We start from the raw sequence: 18,861 nt of genomic DNA, 5'->3' as shown, positions 1-18,861 counted from the left end.
ATAGCAGTATGTTTATTGATATAAAACAGCTATTTAACAATTTTTGATAGTAAATGCAACAGTGGTTAAAAAAGATTCAATAGCAAGGTGCTCTTGATTGTCACTGCATAGAGGACGGGGTCAGACAAAATTGTTAGGGAGACCCTCCCATTGAGTCATGAGGTTCAGAAAGGGCCCCCTCGCATTCTAAACTTCTTTCTGAGGGGAGTCTAGGTGAAGCTGGATCCAGACTTAGTCCCAGATTTGGACAACAGTTTATGTCTAAAGGATTACATGTGTGCATCCACTCTTTATATCACTTAACCAAGATTTCTAAGCTTGCTGAGAATCTGTTGTGGCAAGGATTCTCCCAGCCTCAAGAATCCCCACAAAGAGAAAGCAGAGCTGTCTGAAAACCAACAAATACACCAGCACAGTGGAAAGGCAGACTGAGGCACGATTCATAGAGAGAAATGGAGCTGGTGGTTTGTTTTCCCTGGGGGACTTGTTTTGCTTCAGTATTTGGTAGTCCTTCTGCCCCAGGTGACGTCTGATTCCATTGCAGTGACTGCATGGGCAAGTCACTTCACAGGAAAGTAAAGCAGGTGCAAAATACAGAAAAGTTAGTAACTCTCACAAAAATGTTTGAAACCAGCAAGGCAGTGGAAAATCAATTTCCTCTTTTTTTATCCCCCACACAGCACTTAGATGGAACCTTTAATCTGAATGAACAGGAGGAGGAAATAGATTTTGCTGAAAGTTGCTGGGGTTGCAGTCTGAGTCTGAATTCACTATGGGTTCAAGTGCTGATAAAATGTGACCATCTCCCCTGAGTAAGACAGCTGAGAAAAGGCAGCATGAAATGTTTCTGCCCAGACAGTAATGGAAATGGCAAAACTCATGAGGTTTCGAAAAGATCAGATAGTTCAAACACGTCCTCAGATTTGTCTGATCTTTGCTAGGGCTGTAGCAGTAGCTTTCTTTTTAAAGGAACTGTTACCAGTCACCTTGGGAAGCTGCTAAGGTTAGTTAAGATTTAAAAAAAACAACACATAGATGCAAAAAAACCCCAGACCAAGATTTTATTTTTTGTCAGTAACAGACATTTACCTCTTGTCAGCCAAATGTAAAAAAATGCCTCAAACCAAACCCAAAAACAATTGATGAGATTCATCAGCTGTAAGACAGAAGGGGTGCTAATTAAGTATGTGATGCTCTGGACTAGAGGCTTGGGAAGGAAGTGTTCCATGGGAGGGGACAGTACTCATTAAATTGGAAAATTGCATTTGTCTTAAACAAATAATCACTATCCTCTTCTGTTCAGTACTTTCTTGTTTCTGGTGTGACATACAACCTTACTGTAACGACAGTTCAGAGACAGGAACAGAAAGACCTTTTGTTTCTAAGAATCCTGCTTTTCTTAACTGCTTCTTTGACCCTACTATGCCATGCCTTTTCCAGACAGTGTTATCCCCTTTCTTCAGCTCCAAGGACATGCCCTGCAGAGCCAGCACATTTCAGAGACTGCCTTTGGAAAAGGGCACAGTAGGCTTTGGTTAGCAGCTTTGGTGAGCAGCTCGGTGCTCTGTGGCAGAGCGTTTCCCCTTTCATGTGACTGGGAATTCTTGAGAGTCAGTATCTTCAACTGATGTAAGACTGGGAGACAGGATGTCAAGATATCACTTTCCTTGCTCATGGAGACACTCCAAAAGCTGGTGCTGTGCATGTTTACTAGGTGGTTTCTTAAGCCTGAGGTTTTTTGTTACAACTTTCATGAAAAACATTTGTTACTAAAAAGGATTTTATTCTTAACAGGGTAGTTAGAATGCTATAGGTATCCCTGATTAACATTGCAATTTTCCCTTGCAGTCACAAAAAGCCATTTCACCTTACTTCATCTGTCATTGGTTAGAGGCCAGGAAATTTTACTTCAAGGTTTGTGAAAAATTGATTTTTTTTTTACAAAAAGAAGCATTTCTGACTAAAGAAAAATCCCCATTAAAATGAGCATGAGATCCAAATGTGAAATCTGGCTCAGAACAAAAGCTCTGTGGTTAACTAAACTAGGAAAACTAGAATGTGGGGGTTTTTTTAATGTCACGTAGAGCAGGTGGGTGTTAAAATTCTTCTTCGGCTTGTCTGGAACGAGAGCGTTTCAGCTGCAGGAGCCTCTCCACAGTGTCTGCAATGGTTCTCTCTCCATGCACCTTGTTATCCCGGGTGCGGATGTTCACTGTTCCACTTGCCTTCTCCTTTTCACCAACAACTAGAAAAAACCAAGGCACAAAAGGAATAAACTTAAAATTCAGCAAGCTCTTCCCCCACTCCCCATCCCTGCAAAACTTTAAGCTTGCTAAACAAAAATTCTAAAAATCTTACAGATACCAAGACAATACGTGTGTGTCTAACTAAAATAAATTTTATATAACACACTTGGAGATTGTGTTTCTCCAGTACCCAATCTAAACTCTTTGAAACAACCTCTGAATGTAAATAAAGTGAGATTTTTTTTTCCTTAATAGGGTGATTATTTGTTTGTGGTCCTGAAAGTGAAATGTGCTTGTGCCTTATTTGTATCAAATACTTAAAGTTTTAAACAATAGAACTTTTTCATGGTTCTGTCAGTTACTCTGAGGGCAGAGTTTCTCTGTCAAAGGCTCTTTCGACTCTAGTGGATCCCAGATAACTTTAAGGTCAATGATAGACCCCCAATTTACATGACAGGACTAATGTGCTCCTTCAAATCAAAGACTTCAGGATCAGTTTCTAATTGTCCCTGCATCACCCTCTCTAAAAGAGCACAGCTCAGAAGTGCACTTCAGCTGAATACAGTGAAAACATGGCATTTGTTTTGCTCCATTAGAAACAAGAGCATAAATTACTGGGAGAATGAAAAATAACTGAAGGATCTGACTGACAAAGGACAAGAGACTTCATACATGTCTCCACATGGCTGATGAAAGAACAGCAAAAACCTTTTTCTGTAGCAACAGTAATGCCTTGGGTCACAGTGATCTTTCAGTGACAGCTGTAAAGTGAGAAACGCTATCATGTAGGCAGGAAAGACTCTCTGCAATGGAGACCCTTAGGAACAAAGTGACCTAAAACACCGATTACAATCCTGCCCTGCTCACAGAAGATCAAATCCTGTAACAAGAAAGTCAGCCAGGATAAGGTAAGAAATACGTTACCTAGAATAAAGTTATACTGTGCAAGCTGAGCATTTCTGATCTTCTTGTTCAGTGTGCACCCAGGATCTACATCAACATCTGCCATAAATCCTGCATCATGGAAGTCCTGCCGGACCTAGAAGAAAAAGTATTTAAACTGTCACTACAGGATATTGATGATCATGAACTATTTATGATATGTAGACTTAAGCCAGTTAAGATTATCTGACCCCTAAAACAAAGACACTGTCATGGGCTCAGGTGATAGAGATGAGCCCAGTTCAAGAAATTAAAATTAAGTCAGCGATCATGCAACAACATACACACAACAAACAGGCAGTGATGTGAACATCTAATGTTTGGGCTGAATAGTGATTGGAGTTTGATACTGTAAAAGGCAGCAGGCTGGTAGAGCTTACTGATTAGAAGAGATTTTTTTTTTTTAATTTATTTTGCAGACTATTTTACTCATATACAGTGTGCTTGAAAAAACTATAGGAGATCAATGCTGGAGGCAAAGACTTATTTTCATCTTTCTTACTGCTCTGCAAGATGCACATGGCAATGGGAGACTTGAACCTGAAGGGTAAGACAGCTTTTGAGCTAGAGTGAAAAACTAAGTTTTCCAAAGATAAAAGTCTCACAAAGACCAACATTTGTTGTTTATGTACCCAAAATCTAACTCAGGTTATCTTTAAGACAGATCTACACAACTTCAGCAGCTAATTGTCACTGTAATATAAAAATGACTCAATATGTAAAGACTTAGAACACTTGTCTGAGATAAATACTACTAATCATGAATAACCAGGTATTTCAGCTAAATGTGATATACTGAAAATGAAGCACAAAACCATGTACATCACCTTTTGAGCATACTCATCACACGCTGGTCCCACTGGTACCACCATTACCTGCTGTGGGGACAGCCAGAGCGGCCTTCAATAAACAAACAAAACAAGTTTATTTAGCTTTCAGTATGAAATCCTATTTACAGATAGAAGTACAATCTACACAAGAGACTCATCAAGCCATCTGGTTAGATTCAGTGATGAGAGCCCTACACTCATTATAACTTATCTCCTAAAAAGAGCTGAGTGTCTAAAAGAATTCAGTGTGGGCAAAAGCACTCGCTGACCAGAAGATTCATGTTGTGTTTTCCAATATACAACAAATCATAATTGAGTTGTTGATCTTGTTACTAACTAAGCACAGGAAAACATTTACTTTAGTACAGTCTTGTTATAATCAGAGGGGTCATTCCCAGTGGGTATTATACATATATTACATAGGTAAAGTAGGTCATGTACATTAATAACTCTTTACAAGGCACCCCAGCTGCAAAAGCAGCTGGGAGACTTATGCCTTGGGCAGAGCAGCTGTATGCTGCAACTGCATGAGCAGTATCATATAGAATCTACCATATCTTGAATTATTTAATACTTAAGGCAGGTGGTTCAGAAGAAATTGCCTTGTGGGTATCCCTATGGCGTGTCCCTGTAGCAAGCAAGAAGAACAAACAAACCCTCTTGACTCTTAAGATGACTGGGGTCAATTTCTCTCCTAAAGTGTTTTCTCAAACTGGAATAGTAACTTTTCAACGTTACCATTTGCCTCCATAGTTTTCAGTTAGAATGGCAATCATTCTCTCCACAGATCCCAAGATAGCCCGGTGAATGATAACTGGTCTTGTTTTGTCATTACCATCATGGCTGTAAAGAAAAGGGTTTCGTAAGGTTTTTTTACTCAATGCAAACTTATGCCTGTAAGCATCAGTGAAGCTAGATTATACATAATTTAAAGCCACCAGCCTCTGTGCTTACCTGACAAAGGTGAGGTTAAATCTGACTGGCAGCTGGAAGTCGAGCTGAATTGTAGCACATTGGTGGTAGCGGCCAATGGCATCTTTAATCTGAATGTCAATCTTAAAAACACAAAGATACAAACTTTTACTACAGCTTAAAAGACAAGGATTCCCCTCTGAAAGCAAACTCATTGTTTTAAGACGGAAGGTTTCATTCAATGCAGAGGAACTATGTGCGCCTTAAGACAGCATAGTTTTACTTCAGCCTGTGTTAGGATTTAAGTGATTTGCAGGTTCTGATGCAAAAAATGTTAGAGTAAAACCAGAGTGAGTAAGTAGAGAGACAATACTTCAGGGGGAAACTACCTTAGATATCTCAGATTACTTTTTGTGTTTTTCCATCTGGTACTTTCATGGGCCTTTTCACTGAGTGAATTAAGCAGCCTGTAAGTGCAGAACTGAACATGTCTGCACAAAAATAAAACTTCCTCAACATCAAACTGGCAAACTTACACTTCTGTATTATGCAGTATTTGAATACTTTGTAGCTTATGTTACAAATTCAGGGCATGAACGTGGGATGAGAATCCTACTGTTAAATAGTCCACTTACCAGTAGAGAGTCATATTAATCAATGTTACTAATCCTGACCTATGAGTCAAGCCTATTCTTTCTTTTGCATCCGACACTTAAATCCTGAGTAAATTTATGATACAAGTTAGACAGAATAGACTGATAGAAAACAGTAGATTTATAATGTCCTGACCTTATTATTTATCACATTGCTCACTTACTCATCGTTTTACCAGTATGGCTATATGTTGAGGCTGTGTCCCTTATTTTAATTTATGTATTACACACCCAGATCAGTGTTTTAACAACTCAAGACCTAAATATCTTTCAACTTTGCAATCAGAAGTCAGAGTTTATTGTAGTTCAGCTAGTTACCACAGAGCTTCATTCTTTACAATCTACTTTTTCAAATTCAGACTGTATTAGGAGCAAGTGTAAGGTTAATTAACGTTAACAAAGGTTCCTGTATATTTGCCCTCTTTCAATCAAATGAGGAAATTACTAAATCTTGTTTGCATTTCATGTTATGAATGACTAGCTGCTATAACACATTTCACCTACAACAAAATAAGCTGAAACTGAATCATTAGCATACAAATAGAGTAATCAGAACAAGTTTACTAGACGAGAACACTACATAAATGTAGTGCAGGTGTATTACGGAAAGAATTAAAAGCAGTTGACTTTTGTTCTTCTCGTGACCTAGGATTCACTTTCTAATGCAGGAGCTGCTCTGCTAAAACAGATCTTACAGTGCCACCTTCTGTTCATGTTGCTCACTAAACCAGTCAGCTCTGTTTAAGCTGCGGACAAATAGTTGATTCATGTAAACTGGGTTTAAGTAATGAAATGAGTGTTAGAACTCATGTTACAACTATGTGAACACCAGGATGACAGAGTGTTATCCCTCTCTCAAGTATGTCAGAGTTTCTGTTTCTGGAAAACCAGAAGATTTTAGCCAGACAGCATCTTAAAATGGTATTAGATAACTGTAACAAAAAAAAATCCCTTTATTCCTGGATAAGGTCTTTTGCCTTATCCAAACAGAATTAAAAGCTGAAACCAGATAGGGGCTAGCACATACTAACCTTAGGTCCATAGAAAGCTCCATCACCAGGGTTTAACTCCCACTTCTCACCAAAGGCATTGAGGCTGTTTTCAAGTTGCTGGAGATAAAAGGACACACACTCAGTGTTTCTTTCCACGTTGCAGCATCAGGTCAGCCTGCTACTACAGATAGGTGACCCTACCAAATTCTCTGTACTTCTCAGTTGCTGCTGAAACTCATTTATTGACTGAAAAAGGGAAGTTTTGGAAGAGAGACAACTAAAAAAAAAATTAATTAGTCAAAATTTAAACAAACAAAATTAATGCAACCATTTTGGAAAAGGTCGAACAAGCATTAGCTAAGATGCAAGAACTGTTTATGCCAGATTCAAAGTCTGTAGATAACTTTGAGATGAGATCCACCCTGGTACACCAAATGTCTATTCCGCCCCATCTTCTCACACCTGCACGGGCTAACCCCATCCCTTCCAACCTCCCTTTCAGGAAATAGATTTAAGTCTTACTATAGGGGCTGCCAGAACTGGTTCTCTTTGCAGTTCTTACAGAACTTGCAGCTGCAGCCTTGCTTTTGTAAAAAAAGTTAATAAAACTACTGTTTACCTTTTCAGCCTGATTCCACACTTCAATATCTCCCAGGTACTTTTCAGGACGAGTGGAGAGATTCAGTTTAAAGGAAAATCCAAAGACATCATACACAGTACGCAAGAACTGCAGACAACTCTTTATCTCCTCTTCGATCTTTATGACAAGAGACAGAATGTGTCAATTATGGAAAAAAATCAGTTAATGTGATTTTAATGCCCGATTTCCTTCCACAGCAGCCCATACCTGCTCCATAGCACAGAATATGTGAGCATCGTCCTGCTGGAACCGGCGCACTCGAGTGAGCCCTGTTAGAGCTCCTGACAGTTCGTTGCGGTGCAGGACTCCAAAATCAGCCAAACGTAACGGCAGCTCACGCCACGATCTCGGGCGATGATCAAACATGAGGCTGAAGGAAAAGTTTGTTACCGGGAGCCCACTAAGGATCAAAATTCTGCAAACTGCAGGCAGTGAGAAGCTACCAGTGACTAAGCACGTGCCCATTAAGCCAATGGTGTAATCTGGAGAGAACCATCAGTCATATCTAGTTTTGTCAGGAAAACAAATGCACATCTCCTTTTACAGCTGGTAGGCTTCCCCCACCTCACAGAGAGAAGATACGAGAGGTCCTAAAACTGGGCATTAAAAGCTGAATGCCTAAAGTAGCACAAAATTGACAATGTCCCAGTATTTATTTTGGATATCTAGGTTTTGTAGTATCAAGGTAAGATTCAGGTCTAAAACACTGTCACTATAATGGTGGAAAAATGACACTTCTCAGTGTCTCAAGTAAAGAGAGAATGTAGGCAACAACACTCACAATTACAGCATTCCTGACAGCATGAATACCTGAAGACAGCCATGTCTACAGTTACACAGGCAAAAGGAGGAGGGTGGGATTGCTTTTTTTTTCCCCAACATCTTTGCTAAACTGGATTTGCTATGTATTTACCAGTGTCCTGGGCAGTTCATGGGCTTCAGAGCAAAGATCTCCTTCTCAACTTCAAAGGAAAACATGTTGTCACTGTAATGCTGCCAGTGCCCTGAAGTCATCCACAGTTTGCTGTTGAAAACATTTGGAGTGACAACCTCCTGGAATCCACGTTTTCGATACTCACTCTAAAACAACAGTTAGTTGTTTTATTTTATTGTTTATAGTATTTCTTTGTTTACAGTTGTTTTATTTAGTTTATTTTATAACTTTATTTGTTATAAAATAACTAATAAAGAAAGCAAAAGTACAGACTTCAATCCGCAGCCATAACAATATACAAATGCTGCTGTAAAAAGCTCCACAACTTAGGGAAGGAGGCAGGGAAGAGAAAAATTCAAGTTGGGCATGTAGTAAGCAAGAAGAACAAGTTTCTTCCCTGCAAGCAAAGCAGCAGTCTCTAATTACTCGATCATACTCGATAGTACATTGCAGACCAAATATACAGTAAAAACAAAGACTTTAAATATTACAACAGGAAGATCAGGGTGGTTTTTTTCTACATATATTTTCAAAGTGAATAGGTCTACAGGGCCAAATTAAGTAAGTTTATTAAAACAAATCAATATGCATCAGTGGAACAGCAGTAGTGTGAGCTTAACTGTACTATTAGATGTCAACGAATTCATATTATAAAGCACCTTTATCACAGCTTTAGCTGCAGATATAAAGTACTTGTATAATATAATGTCATTTTGCAGAGACTGTGACAAGACCAATTAAAGAAAAATCAGGTTTCTTTAGTGCCTTATAGAATTAAGAGATTAAAATAACTTGAAATGAAAGGCTATTAATACTGTTATATGTAGCATGCTGTTACACATTTTTCTAAAATCATGCAATTTTTTCTATAAGCTTTCCAAAAGACAGCACTTACCCGGATGAATTCAATTAATGTATTATAAATGTAAGCTCCTTTTGGCAGGAAAAAACAGCTACCAGGGCTAAGCTCATGGAAGAAAAACAGTTCTTGGTCCTGCAGAAAAATAATACTTGAAAAACTCAGTATTTGCACCCTACTTTTTTCACTTAACATTCACAAATGAATTACTACTGACTGGGCATCACTATCAGTTTCAAAAAGAAAAACCTGGAAAAAAACCCCACAATACCCAATAGATCAGATGCCTTTTCACTAGTATTTTTACGTCCATCAGTAGTTAAAGGAGAAGGGGATTGTTCAGTTTCATGTTTCATTACTGATGCTCCAGAACTTCACACTTAACTCTCAACTGTGCCCCCACATCTTCCTTTGTACATCGACAACTAAATGTTTAGTTCTGCTTCTGCAGCTAATTATGTGCACATGAAATGATTGTGTGAACTACAGTGAACTACAGTTGGCTAATGTGACACACTGTGGACATGCTTCAGGTCTGCACAGTGAATTTTTTCATGATGTACTAGCAGCAGACATTATAATGCTGTTCAGAACTATCAGTTATCTGACAGGGGTATCTACTGAAGAAAAACGAACCCAAAAACCAACCAACCAAAAAACATAGCTCTGTATTACAGATTCTGAAATCACACAGAAGAAAAGAACTGTGTGAACAGACCACAGCAAACTGCGTTGGAATGAGCACTGCCCACAGAGTGGGGCATTGATGTGTTGCAGATGGAAGTGTTTCTGTTCTGTTCTGATTGATCTGTGGAATAAGGATGTCATTGCACTTAAAAGAGCAAAAAGTTATTTTTCTAGGACTTTGATGCTTGAAAGAAAAGTACCTGACTTTGCAACTCAAAATAAAATTGTGTCACATCTTGATTGTGGCAGCAAAGTATACACTGTCTTCAAGAGGCTTCTAGTTAAGGGGTTAAATCCACACAGTGTTTTTGAAATACATTACTTAGAAAAACTGTCTCACCCGCCCAATTTTTCTGTGATCTCTGCTTTTAGCCTCCTCCTGGAATTTCTCCCATTCCTTCAGCATTTTTGCATCTGGGAATGAAATTCCATAGATCCGCTGGAGGGATTCCATATCAGCCTTGCCTTCCCAATAGGTAGAAGAATTCTGCATGCAAAAAAATAAATGTAACACTGAAGAAAAGGAGGAGCCTCCACTACTACAGCCTGCTATGAAAAGGCATATAATTATTAATAAACCATTAATGTGGAACAATTAAAGCGTACAGAGAATTTTAATTGTTAATTCAGAGCACTGATCAGAAAAGTCCAGAAAGAAGAGGTGAACACACTAAGCAAATATGGTTTCGGGCTCCCTCCTGTCTTTTTCCAAAGCCTGTCTGCTCTCTTTGTAGCCATCCTTTTCCAACTGTTTAGTCACAAATAGCTATAACCATTAGCTGAGCAAAAACTATAAACTTTAACTGACACAGCTCAGTCAAAACTTGAGCTAAACTTATGTTCCTATCTGTGCTGGAAGTGCAAGCCCTGGACACACAGCTGGCTTCACACCATGTGAATATCATTCCAGCACACGACCTTTCCACAATTTGCAACACTGAGTTTTTAGCCAGGTTACTCATTTCACAGTACATTCTTGCCTCAGCCCAAAGACAGCAACACATTTTCAGTGAAAACATTTGTCTAAGGAAGTTTTAGCGCTTACCTTATGAATTTTTATGGTCTTTATCTTGCCAGTATGTCTGACATGAGGCCCTCTGCATAAATCTATCAAGGGACCACACCTAAGAAAAGGAAAGCATTCATTTGGCATATTTAACCCTAGATTCATAAATCCAGTAATATTATGATCCACGCATAATTACCTGTATACTGTAGTAGTTGGAGTATTGACTTTCTCATTCAGGATGCGACACTTGAATTTATTATACTGAGAAAAAAAGCAGCACAAATATTTGTTAAGTCTTTGTTAAGCAGGAGAACTGGCCAGCAGTTTAAATTATTTGCTAACCTGATGCTATGCTGCATCAAAAGAGGACTGTAGAAGAGACAGACAGAAGCACAGAGCAGTAGCAGAGCAAGCTGCCCAGAAAGCAGTTTGTGCAGTCTCTGTCCTTAAGAAATTTTGAAGGCCCAGCCGGAAGCCTGGTCTGATTTCAGTGTTGGTCCCATGCCCTCTGCATGATATTGGACTGGAGACCTACAGAGGTAGGTCTGAATGACACTATGATCCTCATGATGTCCCAACAGTGAAAACTCAGTAACGTCTACCTCAGGAATTCAAAAAAACTATTTGCTGCTAGATACTAAAGGGAAAGCATGAACTTTTAGTGTCGCTTGGACTTTCTCAGAAGTCCTCGTTTTAAAAAACGTTTTATGAAGCTTTCTGAATGCAGCAGCACATGCAGTTACAGTATCATACAGCCAAGATAATACAACATAACTGCACATAATACACTGCAAATTTGTATCTCTGGGAAATAAATGAATAATGCAAGTTCACAGATTTTGTGCAGGTCACTCAGGGAAAGAAATAGTTCTTACGTTCTCAAGAAACTAAGAATTACACCTTTGCTCATTTTTTTTTCGTTAGATATCACACATGAGTTTATAAGAAACTTAAAAAGTTAATTTGGTAGCCTTTCCTCTACCACTAATAGAACATACACTAAAGTTACAAACACTTAAAGACTAATTGCATGAGGCTAGAAACAACCTTCTAAAACAGCCTACCTTAAACATTTCAAGTAGTGTTTCCTTCTTAACTTCCAGTCTCTCAAAGGCTTGTTTTTCCTTCATTATCTTTTTGCATAATGTTTCCAAAGTAGAGAAGTCATTACTTGATACACCCCTAAAATAAACACACACACACACAGAAGTGAATAATTTTTGCTTCCATTTGCAATTTGTGATCCACTAGCTTGTGGATGGGAGGCATTACAAAGGACAAAGTCATCTATAGCAGTAGATATGATGTTCCAGAAACAAGTACGTAACAGAAATTTTGCTGTGACTGCCACCCCACACCTCCAAAAAACCAGAAAAATACAAAACATACCCTTCCTCAAGGAACATGTCGTAATAAAATCCATTTTCGATTGGTGGGCCGTAGCACAAACAGCCACCATAGATCCGTTCCATTGCTTCACCCATTATGTGAGCACTTGAGTGCCAGTACACCTAGTGGAAGTAAAAAAAGAGGGAATTAGTGCATTTCAACTGTTTTATTTAAAACCTTTTTTTTGAAACTTTTGCTTTTAAGGATACACTAGATCAGTCAGGAGAAGAGAAGTGACCTGCCCAGCAACACTCTCAGCCCAAGCACCAATGTTTCCAAAAGGGAGCATTTCCACCACAAAACTGTTTAGACTGTGGTAGCAAACAATTCTTATTTCCAACTACTGTTGAAATTATTCAATTATTTTCAAGACGTCTGGAAACTAATTCAGAAACCTTTTTTTCCTAAGAACTTCAATCAGTCAACTCTGCGTAAAGACCAAAAGGTGTGCTTTCAACATTAGGCTGTTGTCCTAGTCCAAAGATTTTATGCATGGGAAATCCTGCACATTCCATCTTCTAGGACACCTGAGGTTTTGACAAAACTAAATCTGTAAGAGTTTGTCTGTCCTGACTAGCACAGACAAATCAGGAGCCCTCACTTAGCCAGTAAGAAAACTCTGAGTTTGAATGCAAGACTTTTGTGATGAGTTTGACTGACAGCTTCTTGTACCAACTCATTTTTTCTAAAGATAGTATTTATCAGTTTACTGGATATCCACATTTATCTGAACGAGTAGGCAAAATAAAGTAGGTACATCTGCATGTAAAAAGAAAAAGAGGAGCCCACTCAGTACTTTTATCATTGTACGTAGACAGTACTTTTGTACTGTTTTGTTCTCAAAGGCAGTGCTGAAGAGGTCAGTTCAAAAGACCTCCTTTATGTGAACACAAAGGTTGTAAATGTAAAATTTTAATGAAAATAAACTTGACATAATCTACAGCAACTGTGAGCAGAATTGGCTACAAATACACAGCAGAATGTACATTATCTGTAGTACCGAAACCACTCTGTAAGGAACTATTAGGAAATGCAGATGTACCTACACTGCAAACCTGTTCCTTCCTCTTCATCTTCTGAACACAGTAAATATGCAAATAACTACCAGAGGCTGAATTTCATGTAAATCCAAGGGCAAACAAGTTTTGGTAGAAGATACTCACTGCTTGAGCCTCTTCATCTTCAAACTTAAGCAGCTCCAAGGTACAATCCTCCTCCAAAGGACGATCTAGATCCCAAACCATCTTGTTCACTTTAGCAATAACAGTGTTGTCAGCTAATCCCTGACTACAGAATAAACATAAAAGTACAATTATAAGTCATAATAAGTATACAGTATTTTGAAATCACTCAGTAGAAGTCCCCTGGATTTTCCCCTCCAGGTTGAATAAGATCAGGAGTGCTCAGAGTGGACACAATGTCATAAATAAATTCCAAATAAACAAGCAGCTTAGCCAGTCTTGAACACTCATGAAAAATCCTATTTATATTTCAGAGATATGGAAAGTAAATTGTGTTATATACCCAACATTCACACATTTTTTAACATACTTGACTTAGAGGCAGCCACCTCAAGGTACTAACCTGACTTCCCAATCCTGTTGCAATATAACACAGAACTTCTCTCATAAAAATTATTCAATACCATTTTTGATGTAGTAACTTTATAGTTTGTATCCACTAGGCAAAATACCCTTTTCTTGATCCCAAATCACAAAAGTAAATAAATTCCAATGTCATAGCACCTTTCGGGGAGGGGGAAGGGGGCAGAAAGAAAACAAAAAAAGACATCTCACCTTTAGGAATCATCCAATTTTTGTAATTTTAACTGTCAGGGTGTTCACTGTGTATCATTCAAAAATGACCCACAGCCAGTAGGAGTAACCTGTAGATGTGCAAAACTCTTTTGGATAGGTATCTCCCATGCAAGTAAAAGTACAATTAAGTGAGAGATACTCATATGTTACCTTTCTCTGAAATCAATTGAAACATCACCCAGCAGTTGTCCTCCTCAGGCCAATGCAAGCTGGTTTGCAAGTGCTAACATTCAATCTGATCATTTACTAGCAAATCGGGTCTTAATGCAAGAGCAGTACTTGCAGGAGAAAATCCGCAAGTAATGTGTATCAAAAAGACCTCAATTCTATTCTTATTTATTTTTAGAAACTGTACCTTTATAAAGAAGAAAAAAATTTCACTCCAAAACTAAAACCCAACCGGTTACCTCCAGTTCATTGTACACAAGGTGCTTTGAGAAGAGATAAATGACTAAGAAATCATACATTACCCATCCCCTCAAAGCCACTCTCTGACCCTGACTGTGTGTATCACGGAACAGAACCGTACCTAATTCCACAAGCGATTTGATAAGGAGTAGTCTTCCAAGATTCAGCATCAACCTGCTTGCCATCAGGCAGTGTAACTTTAATGGGTTTACTATCCTTTGCCGCTCTTTCTGCAAGGAGTGCATCATGTTCAGCTTTAAGTTTATTGTACATCTCTAAACGCTCATTGATAAATGCAGGCCAAGGATTCAGCTACGCAGAATAAAGAGAAAGGAAAATAGTTTATAGATTATTAATCTGATAGCACGTTATGTCAAGAATGCAAACAGTAGTTATACTTTTCATAAGCAGCTACGTGACGATATCTATATACGTACTATATCTAAAAAATAATCAACATTATTCCAGGTTATGTAGTATTAGTTACATCATTCATAATGTCATAAGGTTTCAGTTGAATGAAAACTATACCATTGTACACCTGTTTAATAAACCACATATGTTACCAATCACCTACACAGCTTATTAAACACCTGTTTAATAACCTAAATAAGGGCAAAAATCAACCTGAAAAGACTGTATAAGAGCAATGTAAAACCAGATTTTTCTTATTAAGTCAAAAAACTGCGGCAATGCCGGTTCGTGTCCAGCCAGACAGGAACTGACTCCAGCTTACACACGTGTACTGACGTCAGGACTATCTGCCTGGGCACAGCCAAGGTTGCACAGCTCCGCAGCTGGTTCAGGACTGGTGCTGGCTCGCAGCTGGCCCTCTGTGCAGTCAGAAGGATGTGTGTTTTACCCACCATAAAGAGGAAAAGACAAGAGCACCTTATGCAGCCTTTCCTCATCCCAAAGATCTGCCTCCTGCCTCCCGCTGCAAACAGGGTCACAGGTGGAAAGCATCGCCGAGCCGCAGCTGCGCCAATCTGAGCCGCCCTCCCATTACCCCAAGGAAACTTGGTGCAGAACCCGACAACGTCACTTCGGGCCAAAATCTGGGAAAGATGTAACTGTATCGCCTGATAAAATACTTTAGAAGGACGAGTTGTAGCAAATGCCACCAGCACGCCCAGGACACGGCATCTCCCACCCCCTGGCCGAGGGGCAGCTCACCTCCGACCGCCCTCCATCGCCGGCCCCGTCCTTCATCTTCTTCTTCTCGCAGTTTGTTTTCCTCTCTTCCCCACCGTCCACCTGCGGAGGGCGAGCACCATTTCCTCACTCTCCAGGAGTCGCTTTAAGCCCCCTGAGCCCCCCATCCGGCGAACAGACCCAACGCCCTCGCCCCGGGAAGCCCCAGCCCCGCTCCCAGCTCCTTTTCCCTGGGGCACATCCCACCGCTGTGGAAGCCCCACGGAAGAGGCCCAGCTCCCTCCGCCGCCAGCACCCGCCCTCCTGACAGGGCTGCCCCTCTCCCGAGCCCTGACGCGGGGCCGGAGGAGCCTCCCCGGCTCAGCCCGAGGGGGACGTGGATCCCACCTGCCCGTCACCTCCCGCCATGGCCGCGCAGAGCTGCCCGGGAAGGGGCGGGCGCGCAGGCGCCGCTCGGCCCCGCGGCTGATGCAACCGGGGCGGCCGCTCCGGCCCGGCCCGAGCGGGGCCGCCCTGGGCGGGGGGTAGGAGGGGGAAGGCGGCCCGTGAGGGGCTCCGGCAGCTCGGGATGGCAGAGGATCTGTCCGCACCCGCGATAGCGGGGAGCGGGGCTCGTGTCTCCGTACCCCCGCTCCCCTCGGTGCCTCTGGGAGAATCGCAAAGTGAATTAGGTTGAACAAGTCCTCTGAGCATCGCGCCCAACCTGTGACCCAGCACAACCATGGCACGAAGTGCTACGTCTGGTCTTTCCTTTAACACCCTCAGGGGCGGTGACTGCAGGGACGGCAGTGCATTCCTATGTCTAATCACCCTTTCTGTGAAGAAATTCTTCCTAATGTCCAACCTAAACCTCCCCTGGTGCAGCTTAGCATTGCCCTGTCTCTCGTTGCCTGGGAGAAGAGACCGACCCCCACCTGGCTACAACCTCCTTGTTGGAGAGAGTGAGAGGTCACCCCTGAGCCTCCTTCAGACTAAACATCCCCAGCTCCCTCAGCTGCTCCTCACAGGACTTGTGTTCCAGTCTCCTTCCCAGCTCTGTTGCCCTTCTCTGAACTCACTCCAGCACTCAGGGATACCTGGCTACCATTCCCCTGAGGCAGAAGTTCATCAAGGATGGATCAGTGAATGGAAGTACTCTTTGCAAAAGAGACTGAAATAAAATAAAAATTGGACTGAACAATGTCTGATTTTGGGGGAGGGGGGTGGGGGTGTGCAGAGAAGAAGTGGAAATGATTCTCAGGTGGTTGTGTCAGACCTGAAGCGCAGGACTGTCCACAGCTGTCCTGAGGGAAGGCTCAGCTTAATGCCTTAGAAGTTATAGACACTTCTGAGGAAAGGATGTGATGTTCAGGCATTTAGTTTGTAACCTTCTTCCCCCCCTTTCCCTGCTGCTGTTCTTCTCTAATAACAATGTTTTCATTTAGGAAGCTTATTTTCTTTCAGCACATTCTAATGGTGGCTATAGACACCCAGAGTGGTCAGTCCCAAGGCCTGAGGTGTGTCTGGTAACATTAAGTGTAATGGTGAAGTCACTTAGTAGCCTAGTTTGAGGAAGATGTTCATTACAAGATTTCATGTTTTCAAGAAATCCTGGCATAGCATCCTTGCTTTGAAGAGGATAAATCACAGGTCAGGGCTTGGCTTGGACTTCTGCCACCTGCAGAGCATCCAAACACCACTTCTGCCTCCCGGAATAGCAGCATTCTCTTATCTGCAGAAGAGATCTGGGAGCTTAGAGTGTTTCAGTCAGCGAAAATGTTCTCAGATGGACATCAGAGCACCTCAGGCTCCACAAACTTAAGTGCTGGAAGTTTTGCTTAGCTTTCAAATACTGATTATGTAGTGGTGAAGGATGGCTGAGAGAACAGTACCGTGCTATTTGATCACAAATGTAGGAGCTTAAACAATGCAAATACTTTTATCTATATTTTAAATATGAAAACAGAAAGGTGTAGTAAATAGGAATTTAAAGACAGAATCGGGCCTAGATCTGAATAATTAATTTGTTGTCTGAAAGTAAAATATGAGCAGCATAAATATTGGCAAAAACATTTATTAAACAGCTACACTTAATAATATATGTAACATCTTCTGTAGCAATACAATGTTTAGTAATGCAAAGGATATTTGTTCTATAATACTAATTTTTATGTTTGCAATATCTCCAATCTTTTTGGGGTGGATGAATTACAGGTGGCTAAAAGGACATTGCAAAATTAGAGATAAATTATCTAAGGCCAAAATGAACAAAAAACTATGCTGATACTGCTAAAGAGAAAAAACGATTAAGTATTTCAAAAGCAATTGAGAAACTGTAGGAGAACTATCCCTTGTGCCAGAAGATGGCAGTAGCGAAACATGGTGAACTAATAAGACACATTCTGAGAAAGACCCTGCTCACAGCTCTTCATTAGCCTCACTCTTAAGCAGCGTATTTAAAGATATGTGACTGAACTCAACCATAGTTTAATAGTATAAATTGATTTCAGTATGCTTTAATGATTATCAGCAAGCGAATGAATAGATGTTGCTGTTTCATGTGAAGTTTATTGGGAAAAATGTGGTCAGAAATTCCGATTGGAATTGCAGTGCCATTTGGCTTATATTTCATTTAGAAAAAGGAAAAATTAAAATGAAATCAAAATGCAAATAAAAATTTAAAATAATAAATGAAAATATAAGTAAAGAAATATATAAAAAAAAGCTAATGAGAAGTTTTGAAAAGAGAAGACAGTAAAAAAAGTGTGAAACAAAAGGTAAATGAGCATACATGGAACTGAGGAAGGAGAAAGAGGTGATATTTTAAGAAAAGTATTTCACAATCTGTAATATGTTTACACCATTTATTTGCACCAGCTGCTCTAGGGAAACCATCTAACTTGTGATACAGCACTGAAATTTCTGTAAAGTGTCTGGATTTGTTTGCATCTGAGTACATTAAATCTATTTAATCACAGATATAAATCTATCTACTGTTGACTGTGGAGTATATACTAACTTCTCAAACTCACATCTAATTTGAAAATCAAACTGTATGAACACCACCCATTTACATACAGGGCTCAAAATATACCATTTGAATTCAGGGTCGAGTGGATTTCCATAAGCCCACTTCAAGCAAATGGTTATCAGCTCCCATTACAAAATCATATCAATATGGCAATCTCGGGTGTGAGAATTGAAATATCTTTGTGCAGTTTCCTGTTATATTAATTTCACCTTGGCTAATACAACAAAGCATTAGACTTCTTAGAATTCCAGTTAAGCAATCTTAGATATGTACATTCAGAAATTGAAAAATGTGTAAAGTTAAATAAAAAAATTAAGTTGACATTAAATTTAAATACTCGTGGAAACAACGGAAGTCCTGATTCAAACTGGAACATGC

At 40.0% G+C, this 18,861-nt stretch overlaps 1 protein-coding gene across 1 annotated transcript; it reads right to left on the bottom strand.

Moving 5' to 3' along the window:
- Positions 1 to 1,036: 1,036 nt before the first annotated feature.
- TARS1 (threonyl-tRNA synthetase 1) lies at positions 1,037 to 15,920 on the bottom strand. The gene is made up of 19 exons (XM_027745611.2): positions 15,861 to 15,920; positions 15,495 to 15,575; positions 14,440 to 14,630; positions 13,257 to 13,380; positions 12,094 to 12,215; positions 11,769 to 11,886; positions 10,901 to 10,965; positions 10,741 to 10,819; positions 10,036 to 10,182; positions 9,045 to 9,143; positions 8,129 to 8,295; positions 7,423 to 7,585; positions 7,195 to 7,332; positions 6,615 to 6,692; positions 4,973 to 5,073; positions 4,757 to 4,861; positions 4,016 to 4,088; positions 3,171 to 3,285; positions 1,037 to 2,245 (listed from the first exon to the last, which is right to left on the bottom strand). Exons 1-19 carry the CDS (start codon positions 15,879 to 15,881, stop codon positions 2,097 to 2,099), a joined length of 2,136 nt encoding a protein of 711 aa, XP_027601412.1. The 5' UTR covers positions 15,882 to 15,920; the 3' UTR covers positions 1,037 to 2,096.
- Positions 15,921 to 18,861: the final 2,941 nt, after the last annotated feature.

This window comes from Pipra filicauda, unplaced genomic scaffold, assembly GCF_003945595.2.
Source record: "Pipra filicauda isolate LSUMZ 115617 unplaced genomic scaffold, ASM394559v2 scaffold86_size2582843_pilon, whole genome shotgun sequence".
Taxonomy (NCBI): Eukaryota; Metazoa; Chordata; class Aves; order Passeriformes; family Pipridae; genus Pipra; species Pipra filicauda.
This window is presented reverse-complemented; position numbering and strand designations above follow the sequence as displayed.

Excerpts from the sequence above, each read along its gene's own strand:
- TARS1 (XM_027745611.2), bottom strand. The coding sequence starts at position 15,881 with ATGGCGGGAGGTGACGGGCAG. Across the intron at positions 10,820-10,900 it reads CCAACTACTACAGTATACAG|GTGTGGTCCCTTGATAGATT; the intron begins GTAATTATGCGT and ends TCCTTTTCTTAG. Across the intron at positions 7,586-8,128 it reads ATGAACTGCCCAGGACACTG|CCTCATGTTTGATCATCGCC; the intron begins GTAAATACATAG and ends CTTTTCCTTCAG.